At 38.5% G+C, this 13273-nt stretch overlaps 1 protein-coding gene across 1 annotated transcript in view; it reads left to right on the top strand.

Moving 5' to 3' along the window:
* smc3 (structural maintenance of chromosomes 3) overlaps positions 1-13273 on the top strand; it is a 53811-nt gene that overhangs the window by 28709 nt on the left and 11829 nt on the right. The window contains exons 19-24 of the mRNA XM_062033464.1: positions 210-362; positions 1947-2098; positions 2980-3138; positions 4509-4616; positions 5410-5518; positions 5868-6115. Coding sequence (XP_061889448.1) covers positions 210-362; positions 1947-2098; positions 2980-3138; positions 4509-4616; positions 5410-5518; positions 5868-6115 — 929 coding nt within the window. The remainder of the gene's footprint in view (positions 1-209; positions 363-1946; positions 2099-2979; positions 3139-4508; positions 4617-5409; positions 5519-5867; positions 6116-13273) is intronic.

Raw genomic sequence — 13273 nt, 5'->3', positions numbered from 1 at the left:
TTGAAGATGAGTCACTAATAAATATAATTTACTTCACAACATTGTGGGAGAGTAATGACGTGATTGGTCATAAAAACAATGAAAATTAGTCCAGTTCAGAAGAAAATTACTAAAAAAGTGACGCCTGATTAAATCGTGTTGTTTTTATAGAAAAGCTTTGCCTGCATTTCTCAGGTGTATAAGAAATTGACATTTGTGTGACCTTGTAGGTGACCAAGTGAGTCACCGTGGAGCCTTAACAGGCGGCTATTACGATACCAGAAAGTCTCGCCTGGAGTTGCAGAAAGACATGAGGAAGGCTGAGGAAGAGCTGGGTGAGCTGGAGGCCAAGCTCAACGAGAATCTGCGCAGGAACATTGAACATATCCTTTTTTTGTTGGTAAAGCTCATCCTTATTTTTCAGACAGGTAGTTTTGCTTTTCTAATTTTTGAACTGCCCCTTGAATAGTGTTCTATAGGGACATGTCCTCCAATGTGCTCTTGTACCTGCAGTCTAGAACTTAAACTGCTGCACTTTCGTTGGCCTTTACATTTCAAAAATGGTTGACCCTTTATAATATGTAGCTATCTGACAGATTCTGAGAGAGTTGAAGCAGGTTAAGGATTAGGAAATAGTCATATTTGACAAAATCTCATTACTTATTGATGTCAAAGCCGGACTGCGCATAAACAAAATTGGAGACAGGCTTTATGTTGCATACTTAATATTTTTGAAGACAGTCACTTTTGCTTAGGCCTGATGTTCATTTGTTGTGGTAAGTCAGGCAACGTACGTGTATGTGCGCACATCTCCTGGTCATGTATATGTGCAAGTCGGCAGGTGAAAAAGGACCAATCAGCAGGTGGCGTGACCTCATCCTTCTCTACCGCAGTGGTGAGTCACAGTTGAAATCAATTATTTAAAAGCCTATTGTGGTCCACTCTGCACCTCTGCACCGTTGATGAGCATGAGATTACACTGATTCATCCCACCCGTCACTTATTTAGGTTTTGCTGAGAGCACAACAGCACAGCACACATAAAAGCAGGGATATTCAACTACATATTGAAGAGAGCTGCAGTTTCCAGAGCTGAAAGGCTCGGGCCGGACGTACACAATCTCATCGAGATTTGGATCTTTCGTCGGAAAGTGCCCCTGAAGATTATATTCCATCGAGACTGCGTTTACTTCATTGTAAAGTAAACACATCAACTTTCCTACTGCATTGTCAATTAATCCATACATTGTTGTTCAGTCGCTGTTGAAAGTCTGACTTTTGTTTTTTTTGGTCAAAAGTGCTATTTTTGGTTTGAATGAGTAGTCTTCTTCTACTCAGCCCACTGCTGCTTCATTGTGACACATATGATGGGAGTTCTGCATACATGAGCAACCCTCGTTTGATTGGTTTCTTCAAGCCTTTTTGGGCGATGTTTGGTGGGCCAAATGAAAAGCTTTGGCGGGCTGGATTTTGCCAACCAGCCTCTATTTGAATTGACCTACTTTAGAGGAACTCATGCTGATTAACCTCAAGCACTAATTCTTTTAGCCTTGTTTATGTATTGTAATTGTGTTTGGTATCAAGTGTGCTGATCACATTTTGCACTTATTTCAATATCTTGTTTTCAGTAAGGGTAATGTGGACAAGACTACACTACTTATAAATAAATAAGTTAATCCACCAGCTCATTGATTTGCCTGTTAATAGAGTTCATTGAAACCTCCAAGTGGATTGTAGCAGCCAATCAATAGTGCTGTCTATTCAATTAACGGTACCTACGGCTGAATTTGTTCAGCGTTGTTTTCTTTCATTTGTATTGCAATGCTTTTTGTTTTCATTGTAATTTGTTTTAATCTATGTCGCACACAATTATGTCATGTAGTTTCACTGTAATTCTAAAGTATTTTTTTTAAAACACACCAGTAAACACTTCTCTATTGTGGCAACTTCCTTAACATCTGTTTCCACGTATCAACAATGAGATCGACCAACTGATGAACCAGATGCAGCAGATTGAGACCCAACAGAGGAAGTTCAAGGCTTCCCGGGATAGTATTCTTTCTGAGATGAAGATGCTGAAAGAGAAGAGGCAACAATCTGAGAAGACGTTCATGCCAAAGGTGACCAAGTGTTAAATATTTTCTGTTTTTCATTAACTACAGGATTAGCACCAATCGGGGATGCAACGATTAACTGGTTGACTAATAACCAACTAAATTGACACATTAGCTTAAAAATGGCAGCAGGACAAAGCAGCAAATTGATCCAACCCCAAAAAAGACCTTAGACGGCAGCATGGAAACATTTTTGGGAGGCAAAAGATGCCATTGAAGACGATTTCTCATCTATTTGCAAAGCTTGCCAAAAAAAGTTGCGGCTATAAAGTCTAATAACTTTAACTTTAACTTTTTTAACTTTTAATACGTCCAACATGGTGCATTGTTTGCGGGATCTCCAGTAAGACATTAGAACAGCGTTAATTACGTTAGTTGCAAGTTACTTAATGAAGAATTAGCTTGGTTGGGAATTACATATAAATGTATCACTTACAATCAGCAATGTAGCGTAGAATCAGTTCAGTGTAAACAAACAGCAACAAGTACCCCTGTCAAGGTCGTCAGTGACCATTACGTGTTAGATTGCTGCTTCCTGTCTGTGTTGACTAAACTACTGTATAGGCATTGTAAGTTAATGTAGTGTAAAACACTAACATAACACAAGGATGTTTATAGAGCAGAGGTTACTTTTAATTGCAAGACAGAGAGACTTTTTGTGTATATTATTTTGTACTGTTACGTTATTTGAATGTGAGTTTATATTTTTTATTGTGAAAATAATTAATGCTTAATAATTGTGAAACCGTGATTATTACTCAGACTGTAATTCTACAGTCAAAATCTATAATCGTCGCATCCCTAGCACCAATACTGTATGTTCACGCATCATAATCTCTCCTGTACAATCTACTGATGTTTTTTTATTCTTTCTGTGTTTGTTGCAGCAACGGAGTCTTCAAAGTCTGGAGGCCAGCCTTCACGCCATGGAGTCCACTAGAGAGTCACTAAAGGCTGAGCTGGGGACAGATCTGCTTGCTCAGCTCAGCTTGGAGGACCAGAGGCGAGTGGATGACCTCAATGATGAGATCCGACAGCTTCAGCAGGTGAGGAGTTAGCTGACTCACTTATTCTTCATTCTAGTTAAACACAGACATTTGACAGTCATAACTGCAGCACCAAGCCTTTGAAGTTTGCGTAACTAGTAGATGCATTTAATTCGTGCTAATGCTGTTGGTGGTATACCAAGTCATTTTGATACATTTGTTTTCAAAATAATAGCAGTCCCACATCACTAGCAAGATAAATCACTTCTTCATTCTAGTTAAACACAGACATTTGACAGTCATAACTGCAGCACCAAGCCTTTGAAGTTTGCGTAACTAGTAGATGCATTTAATTCGTGCTAATGCTGTTGGTGGTATACCAAGTCATTTTGATACATTTGTTTTCAAAATAATAGCAGTCCCACATCACTAGCAAGATAAATCACTGTTTTTGTTAGAATGTCTACTTTTACACTGCAAGTAAGTTTCTAGAATGTTTAGTAAAGGTATATAAAACCAACAGACCCAACAGGCATGACGTGCATGCTGCTGATTCTGTGAAATTGAATAATTTACTGAAAGGGGCGTGTTAAAAAAATAGCAGTGCGTCGTTCAATTAGTGAGGTCATTGATTATGTGAAAAAAAGGTGTTAAACAAGTGTATTTAAGGATCAAGGCAACTGACGCTGCATATGCTGGCTGTGCATTTGTCCTTGAAAAACAGAGTAAAATGGGTCGTTCAAGACACTGTTCAGAAGAAGAGTGTTCTTTGATTAAGAATTTAATAAAAGAGGGGAAAACCTATAAAGAAGTGCAGAAAATGATAGGCTGTTCAGCTAAAATGATATCAAACGCTTTAAAATGGCAGCCAAAACCAAAAAGGCGAAGAAGAAAAACGACTATTGGAATGGATGGGAGAATAACCAAAATGGCAACAGCTCAGCCAATGATCAGCTCCAGGATAATCAAAGAGGATCTAAGCTGGCCTGTGAGTACTGTAAGCTACCAGCAAGAAGCAAAGTCCCATTGTTAAAAAAAGACGTGTGCTGAAGCGGTTACAATTCTTGTGCTTCTGTAAGTGCGTTTAAATGACCCGGGTGAGGTGAGGGGAGCAGGAGGCAGCTGTGTGGGGGAGGTTCCTGTGATCTTTTTATTTCATCTGCCAGTTTCTTTCAGCTCTCATCTGAATAAACTTAGTCATCCCCACTTGTGTTTCACAATAACTTCGCCCACAAAACATGGATCCTTTCGTGTGTGCTTCTGCAGTGTTGGCACTTGCATGTATAGGACATGAACACTTAATTTAGATTTTACAGTTACGGTAAAAGTTACAACATTTTCCATGACTTCAAGTTGGGGTCAGTACACAGAGGAGTTGCTATTACGTTGGTGACACAAGAAATATGTAACATTGTTTCATTCACCCACAGGACAACAGACAGTTGCTGAATGAGAGAATTAAGTTGGAGGGGATCATGACCAGAGTGGAGACGTATCTGAATGAAAATTTGCGGAAGCGTCTCGATCAAGTGGAGCAGGTACCGTGTTCCTTCAATGTCTTGTCAAATCTCTTATTTTTTACTGTATGCTTTGTTGATATTCTGTTTGTGCTTCACCAAAGTAGGCTTACTACAAAGATATCCATAACCATGCTAATTACATTGGATATTTTTTAGACCTGTGAAATTTTGGGCATCACACGATTCGATTCTTGGGGGTAATGATTCAATTCAGAATCGATTCCCGATTCAAAACAATTCCAATTTATAATCAATACTTTTTTAATAACATTGGGTGCCAGTTCTATGATACAGCCTTGATACAATTTTGTATTACTTATCCGTACAGCAAATATGGGCATCCACATCAACAATATGATTTGCCTGGCTGGAAAGGACAGATTAAATAAAAAATTTAAAACATTTGATTTTTTTCTCAACAATTAAGAATAGTGAATAGTTACAAATAACAATTGCGATTCAATCGAAAAACTTTTTTTTTTTTTGACACCCATAATTTTTTTTACTAATCGATACATACTTGAACAATTCCTTATCTGAAGACACACGGAAACACTACTGTCTTCTTATTAAACACTGGGAATTAATACATGTGTTTTATTTGCACAGAAAGCGGGGAATTGAAAGCCAAGGCTCAAGTGGTCACTAGAGCCACTGTTTAAAGGCCAGGTGTAAACCTGTGTATTTATTTGTATTCGCTTGTGGTCTGATCAACCCAAATACATGTTAATGTGTGCTCTGGACAGAGCTCTGACTGTTAATGAGGAGGGAATTAGAAACTCTTTTTGATGTGTTTTGATTTGCATTACAGGAGCTAAATGAGTTGCGAGAGACTGAAGGAGGCACGGTGCTCACAGCCACAACATCTGAGCTGGATGGCATCAACAAAAGAGTCAAGGATACACTAGCCCGATCAGAAGGTATGGTCACACTCGACTTGCAGTACAGGAAGGTGGCTAAGTTGATAGGTTGATATAGACATTGATCAATCAGTATAATAAAAGTACAAGTTTAGTTACTTTGCTATTATTTTTATACTATTGTGTTGTATTACAATGCTGTGTGCAGTGGTTTTTGGCTGTTGAGTAAGTGTTTTTTAACGCCAACCAAAGTGTGTTCAAACATAGTTATTTATTTATTTAGATTTTATTTGGTTTTTCATGTAAACCTTTTAAGGTGTATCTTGCTATTTAACATCCGATATATGAGAATCAAAGACAACACAATCAAATCTGATGACTCATCAACTACCCATGTGTTGTCCCCCAGATCTGGACACTTTGATTGACAAGACAGAGGTGGAGATCAAGGACCACATTAAGAGCATGGACCGCTGGAAGAATGTAGAGAAGGAGCAAAACGATGCAATCAACCATGACACCAAGGAACTGGAGAAGATGACCAATCGGCAGGGCATGCTGCTTAAGAAGAAGGAAGAGTGCATGAAGAAAATTCGAGAGTTGGGTTCGCTGCCTCAGGAGGCGTTTGAGAAGTACCAGACCCTCACACTCAAACAGGTGCCAAACACACACATCCACCTCTTCTGGTCTGAGTCAATATTTCTTAGGCGATGTTCACAATGTTTTACAAATATTTTTAAGTCAAAATAACGTTGAAGTATGTAGTTTCTGCAGTCCATCCACATAGCAACAGTATTCTGGGTGCCCTGCAACAATAATATTTTAGAACAGGTTCTAGAGTGGGAAAATATGACGCCGCCTCTCTGCTTTTTAAGAGTATTGAAGAATATATACAGCTTTATCAACTCAACAACTCCAGTAGAATTTGTAGGGTTTATTCTAAACCACATCCATTACAGGAGCTTCTCAATATAGGTTGATAATCTTAAACCAAGGGTGGCCCATTGGCGTCACAAATTTAGGAAGAAGTTTGGCCACCGATATGTCTAGGGGTTACTTTCGATTGTCTTAAAGTCTGTGCACTGTAAACATGCCGTGAAAGTCTATCCACTATAAATATGACGCCATCTTGTGGATGACGGTTCCTGCTCATGGTACAAATAAACAATATTCAACATAGAAAGCTAACACATGTGGTCTTACATAACCTGCTAACTGAACTTTGTGGACATTATAAAAAAAAGACTAAGGAGTGTACACAACTTAAAAAGTTGTCCATTTAAATCAGACCTGGGCATTCTGGGGCCCACGGGCCGCATCCGGCCCTTTGTGCGTCCCTGTCCGGCCCGCGTGAGGCCAATTATAAATTACAAAATACATTTAAAAAAGTATCTATGTCGAGTGTGCAATACAACGGTGCTGCTTTTGTTTTGAAAATCGTTATTTGTATTACTTCCGTGTGGACGTATGCGTGTGCGTGATTGTGAGTGAATGTGAACAGCTGCAATTACAAATTACAAAATAAAGTTGAACAAACATCTATGTCGTGCGCGCAATACAACTGTGCTGCTTTTATTTTGAAAAGTATTATTTATGGGCGTGTGTCCGTGTGTAACCTGCGAGTGAAGGTGCACATGCAACGACAAGTGATGCACGGTTTACACCCGAGACGCTAAAAAGAGAAAAGTTGATAAAGAATGGCGTGTTTTCAACAAGACATGAACTGCAAAGCAACATTCCCTCTAAGGTGCGTGCCTGCGCAATTGCGCACTGCTCAAGCGTCCCCTGCGCACAGCAAATATATGCCGCGCACCAAATCAAATCCCATCAGAATTCTAAACAAAATAAACATTTATTCTATGTAATTTTGCAATGCAACTTTGAGTGACAGTGACAACAAGCGGCCCTAACGGTGTTCGTCAACACCGTTCAATTGAACACCGTTCAATTATTGTAACGTCTATCGAGATGCTTCGAGGACAGGAATTATATCGATCACTTTATTGAGCAAATCTGTTTATATTCGGACATAACCACACCAAAAACATGAGTAAAACACTTCTATCTCGAAAAACTAGTCATTTTCTGCCGTACAAACCAGGCCAAAACCAACTTGTCATCTGTCACCAACACGCATAGCACTAAACCACTGGTGCGTTTATGGCCACACAAAAAGTCGGACAACTCAAACACCACACAAAGTTACACTATGACTCCTCAGTCATTCGTGTGCTTATTTTACTGTCATTTATTATTAATGTTTATTTATATTAGTCATGGAATGCTGTTACACACACTATGTTGATGTATTACTATTATTATTAATTATTATTATTATTATTATTATTTATCCTACGGTATATATCAAAAATAATATTGAGCAAAATTTAATTGAAATATTGTCGATGTGGCCCTCCAGCAGTGCTCGGGTAGCTCATGCGGCCCCCGGTAAAAATTAATTGCCCACCCCTGATTTAAATCCACTACCAAGCCTGATGGTTAATATGCAACATTTTCTCTACACTTTGACATTTTTGACTCATTTTAGCTGCTTGATTTTTCTGATTTTAATTTACAAAACTTTTAGGAGGTTGTCACAGAAGTAAACAAGATAAAACAACTTTTATCGTTTATACTTCATGTTGTAGTGTCGTCAGGGTCTAAAATTTCCCTTCGATAGCCACTATATACGTTGCGGTGGGGGTGTGGTCAATGCGGTATCATCATATATGACATGATCATTATGATTTCCAATGCATATATTTTCTAAACAAATGTTTTAGGTATATTTTAAAACAAATATTAGTGTTATTACTATATATTTTGGACCATAGGGCGCACCGGATTATAAGGGACACTGCCGATGAGGTCTATTCAGGTCTTTTTTCATACAAAAGGCGCACCGCACCGGATTATAAGGCGTAATAAAGGGGTCATATTATGATTTTTTTCTAAATTTAAAACATTTCTTTGTGGTGTACATAACATGTAATAGTGGTTCCTTGGTCAAAATGTTACATAGATTGTTTTAGAGACCATCTTCAAGTCGCTTTCTGACAGTCACTTCAGGATGCGCAGTTTTGTAGGCGGTCTTATTTACGTGGCTCACCTACGACAGCGTCTTCTCCCCATCATCTTTGTTGCATCGGTGTAGTGTGCAGGGACGGGAGTTGCAGAAGTGTCAAAAGATGGAGCAAACTGTTTTAAAAACATTCAGATAGGGCTGAGCGATCTATCGATATATCGCGGGTTTGTCTCTGTGCGATATAGAAAATGAGTATATTGTGATATTGGAGTATACGTTCTCACGCAGTTGCTTTTAGCTGCGGGCATTACACTCCAAGCTCTTCTCACTCTTTCTTGTCTCTCCTTCTCACAGACAAGCGCACCTTCTTACATACATCACATACTGTCGCGTCATACGCCCTCGCATGAGAGGTAGCAGCACGGGTATCATTGGCTGTGATGCTAGCGGAGTGGTAATACGAGAGAAAGAAGGTGCGAATCTGGTAACAAATGAAGGAAGAATTAATTCCTAAGAAAAACAGCACTGGGTCCATCGTCTGGCGGTGGTTTGGCTTCGAACGGTAATATGTTGAACAAGTATGTGACAAAATCGTTGTTAGAAAAAGTAGCACCTACTGCTAATGTGTAGCATCATTTGAAAAGTTGTATAGCGCTTTTCTACCTTCAAGGTCCACAAAGCGCTTTGACACTATTTCCACATTCACCCATTCACACACACATTCACACACTGATGGTGGGCGGTGCCATGCAAGGCCCTAACCACGACCCATCAGGAGCAAGGGTGAAATGTCTTGCTCAAGGACACAACGGACGTGACAAGGTTGGCAGATGGTGGGGATTGAACCAGAAACCCTCAGGTTGCTGGCACGGCCACTCTCCCAACCGCGCCACGCCGTGTGCTTGAAACTGCATGTCATCATCTCCGTTCGGTGCCACACCCACAAAATGCCGAAGCAACCATTTCCAGATCGTATGATAGTCAACAACAGAATTTAACAACGTTCGCAGTAACCTACCACATAGCAAAGGACATACACTATTTGATTTCCTATTATGCAGCTCATTTTTATTTGACAGTTATGAAAATATCTTGTGCAAAAACTGCACTTTAATTTAGTGTTGTTTTGATGTGTCATCTTAGTGACATCATGCACAAAAGTGCACTAATAGCTTGTTTTAAAATGTCTGACAATATTGCACTTTCTGTTTTGAAATAACATGAATGTTTGTGCCACTGCTTAACAAATGTTTAATAAATACAGTTTTGGTAAATTGACTTTAATTGTGGTTTCCCTCTCTGCATGAAAGTTTAAAATTAGCATATATTAATGCAGTATGAAGAATTTTTTTTTAATGTAGACACATAGAATCATCATACTGCTGTGATTATATGCATCAAGTGTTCATTTAAGGCTAAGGCAAAATATCGAGGTATATATCGTGTATCGTGATATGGCTTAAAAATATTGAGATATTAATAAAAGGCCATATTGCCCAGCCCTACATTCAGACTTCACTTAAATCAACAACGGAGCAGCATCTTTCATATCAGTGGCTCACTAGTGCAACGCCAGAAATGTGTACCGTGAAAATCCGTCCAACCAGAACTCTAATAACTAAAGTTCCGTGGATGAATTATGTAAACCCACTACACTGGTAGTTTTTAGCGGGATATAAGTTAGAACTTTACGCTACTTTATATTACAAATAGCAACAACAGAGGGTGAATGCCCCATAACAAGAAGATAGTGGGAAAAAAAGAAGTTTATCGACTACAGCATCGGCATGGACTACAGTGGCGTTCTAGCGCACATTTTCAGGACTTATGCAGATCTCAAATACACATCAGCAGGTACCAGAAGGTAAGAAAAGTTGGTTTTGCATTATATTGTGAACAAAATGCCAGATAATGTCTGCTAATGGGTGCCATTTTGCGGTTCTTATACACACACCATAGTAATACTTGTATCTGACTACGGTAGCTGTAATGGGCCAACATTCCATCAGGTGGTGCGGCTTCAAAGTCATACTAAAACATTGACAGATTTTTGAGTGCTGTGTGTAATGTTCTTTATTTTCAATGGAACATTTAAAGTTTTGGTGTTGTTTACTGGCGTCATCTTGCAGTCTACATGTATCTCTTATGTGTGACTACCATCTACTGGTCACACTTATCATTACACCATGTACCAAATAAAATTGCTTCGAGGTCGGTAAGCAAAACCAGAATTATTCCGTACATTAGGCGGACCGGGTTATGGCGCACTGTCGATTTTTGAGAAAATGAAAGGATTTTAAGTGCAACTTATAGTCCGAAAAATACAGAATTTAGCAATAATACAATTATTATTAATAATAATATTGACTTTTTTTTTATCATCAGAATCACAATCAGCTTCAACACAAGACATTTGACTTGGTAGTCTGTGCTCTTTGTTCAATGCAGTTTCAATTGTTGCTTATTGTAAAATGTAACACAGGCTACACTTTATTTTGCCCTCCCTGAATGTTGCAATTTAGCTTGCCAAATACGTTAACAGTCGTTTGAGTTAGATTTGTAAAAAAATACTTTTGGTGTTTTGTTGATATTCTTTATAATAAAGTCCCTTTAAATCTAACCACACTAAAGAAAGTATATTATATATACACTGAAGTGCACATACATGTAGGAATCACGTTAGATCAATAATACAATTTGTAATAAATTGGAAAAAAAGGAATACAATTATGCAGGATGAAGGTTGAGCTCTAATGCCCTTAGCATTGTACAATGGACAAGCTCATAGACAAGCTAACTTAAATTAGCATTGCCAATCGCAGGTCAGATAGTCATTCACACTAACATTCATATCTATGGACAATTTACAGTCTCTAAATGAAGCTTACATACATATTTTTGGAATGTGGGAGAAAACTGGCATGAAATTAATATGCATACTTAAATCATTGCGATCGCCGGTTACTTGTAAAATCGATTAGCATGAGCGCACAGGTGTTCTATCTGAATGAGACAGCACACAGTGTTGGAATAAATATGAAACAGCACACAGAGTTTAAATAAATAATAGTAAAAAACTGGGTTTTTGCTTTAAAATTGTCACTACAACTGAAGTTGGTAAACGTAATTACCTACCAGTGGTCTCTCCGGGCTTCTCAATAAAATTAAATTTATGGCGGGGCACTCAATGTTAAAGGTGCATAACCGCCACCTACTATTAGAGTGTGAAGTCTGAACAATTCCCTTATTTATATGTTATGCATGTCACAATATGAAGAATCAAACACATCAAACATTTATCCATAAAGAATAATACATCATCATCATTGGTATGGAGTTTTGAAAGATGTATTGTACCCATGCTATATAGGTATCATAGTCTTCAAAGATGTGTCAGCGGTCTCTTTAGCTTTGAGAATCATTATGATTATTTACATTTTCCACAATTTGACCGAACATAACTAATTTTACTTCATCGACAGTTCAAACCAGAGACTCTGGTTTCTTGCGTGTATTCCCCATCATCTTATTCTTGTGTCTAATTTGGTGTGGTCTGGACGTGACTATTTATTGATTCAATACATTTGTGGACACCCAAACAAATTAATAACCTCGTGCATACACATTTGGACAGAAAAGTTATTTTAAATCATGTAGTTCCTCACTTTGATTTTGTTTTACCTTTTTATTATAGTAGTGATCATGTTAATTCGTAGAAGGGAATTGTCAACAACTGTACAGAAGTAGGCTTTATGGAAACGTATTTACAAGCTAACTTCAAAAAGCCTGAATGCCTGTGTAAATTTTAATGGTAGCTCTGAATGAGATTAATATATTTACAGCAAACATTACATAGCCCAAGATTTGCTTTTGTCTTGTTTACTTTTTCTTTCAGATAGGCCCTTCAAAATTTGGGCCATGTACTGTAATTGTCTACTTGAATGGCAGTGCCAGTGAAAAAACAAGTGTTTTTAACTCTGATGTGGACAAAGAAAGCTGTACCTCCCCTTGGGAACAAAGCCTGAGGCCATCACCTACCCTCCCACTCAGTAGTGACTCAGACACTATTTAGTGCTTAGCTTGCTGCCTTTGGGAGCCCACAATGGGACTGAGTGCACCTGGCTGCAACTTCATGAATATCTAAGCATGCACTCCGTGAATGTGTGTGTGTGTGTGTATACGTTGTCGGCCCTTCCGTAACCATGCTCAAAATAGCTTCACACTTAATCTAACACTTTGTTTAATACAGACATTTGCAAAATACAGCCTGGCCCGTTAAACTTTTCAATCCTGCCCACCGAACGTTTCCAATTGATTTTTATTATACCTTTAACATTGAAACTATGAATGTGTAGTGTCATTTTGAAATAACTAAGTCTTGAAATATAAAAAAATATTCTAAGGGTTGGAATCTGCGCTTTTGAGTGATATACGAGTTATCATGTTAATTGTAGGAACTACGTCACAGCAGCTCTAGGCAGAGGAGGCACAAAGCACAGTGGGCGGGGTTTGTTTACAGAGCAGCCAGCCCAAGACACGGGTGTCAGGGACGGATGCAGAAGCAGATTTGTACAACAAAGTTATTATATCAGGTTATGGTTGTTTTTTACCCTTTGCATTAGTTTTTCACCGTGCTGCATTTTTGTTACGCTTCGCCTGATTGTAAAAGATGTCGATCAAGGAGGTGGTCGAAGAAGTAAAATAAGAGCAACGTTCATATGTTCCTAATATTCAGTGTTTAATCATTCCTACCTGATATTGTAAATCCCACATTATTTATTTTCATGTAC

Source organism: Entelurus aequoreus, linkage group LG22 (genome assembly GCF_033978785.1).
Source record: "Entelurus aequoreus isolate RoL-2023_Sb linkage group LG22, RoL_Eaeq_v1.1, whole genome shotgun sequence".
In the NCBI taxonomy this organism is placed as follows: domain Eukaryota; kingdom Metazoa; phylum Chordata; class Actinopteri; order Syngnathiformes; family Syngnathidae; genus Entelurus; species Entelurus aequoreus.
Note: the sequence above shows the minus strand (reverse complement) of the source record. Positions and strands in the feature narration are given on the sequence as shown.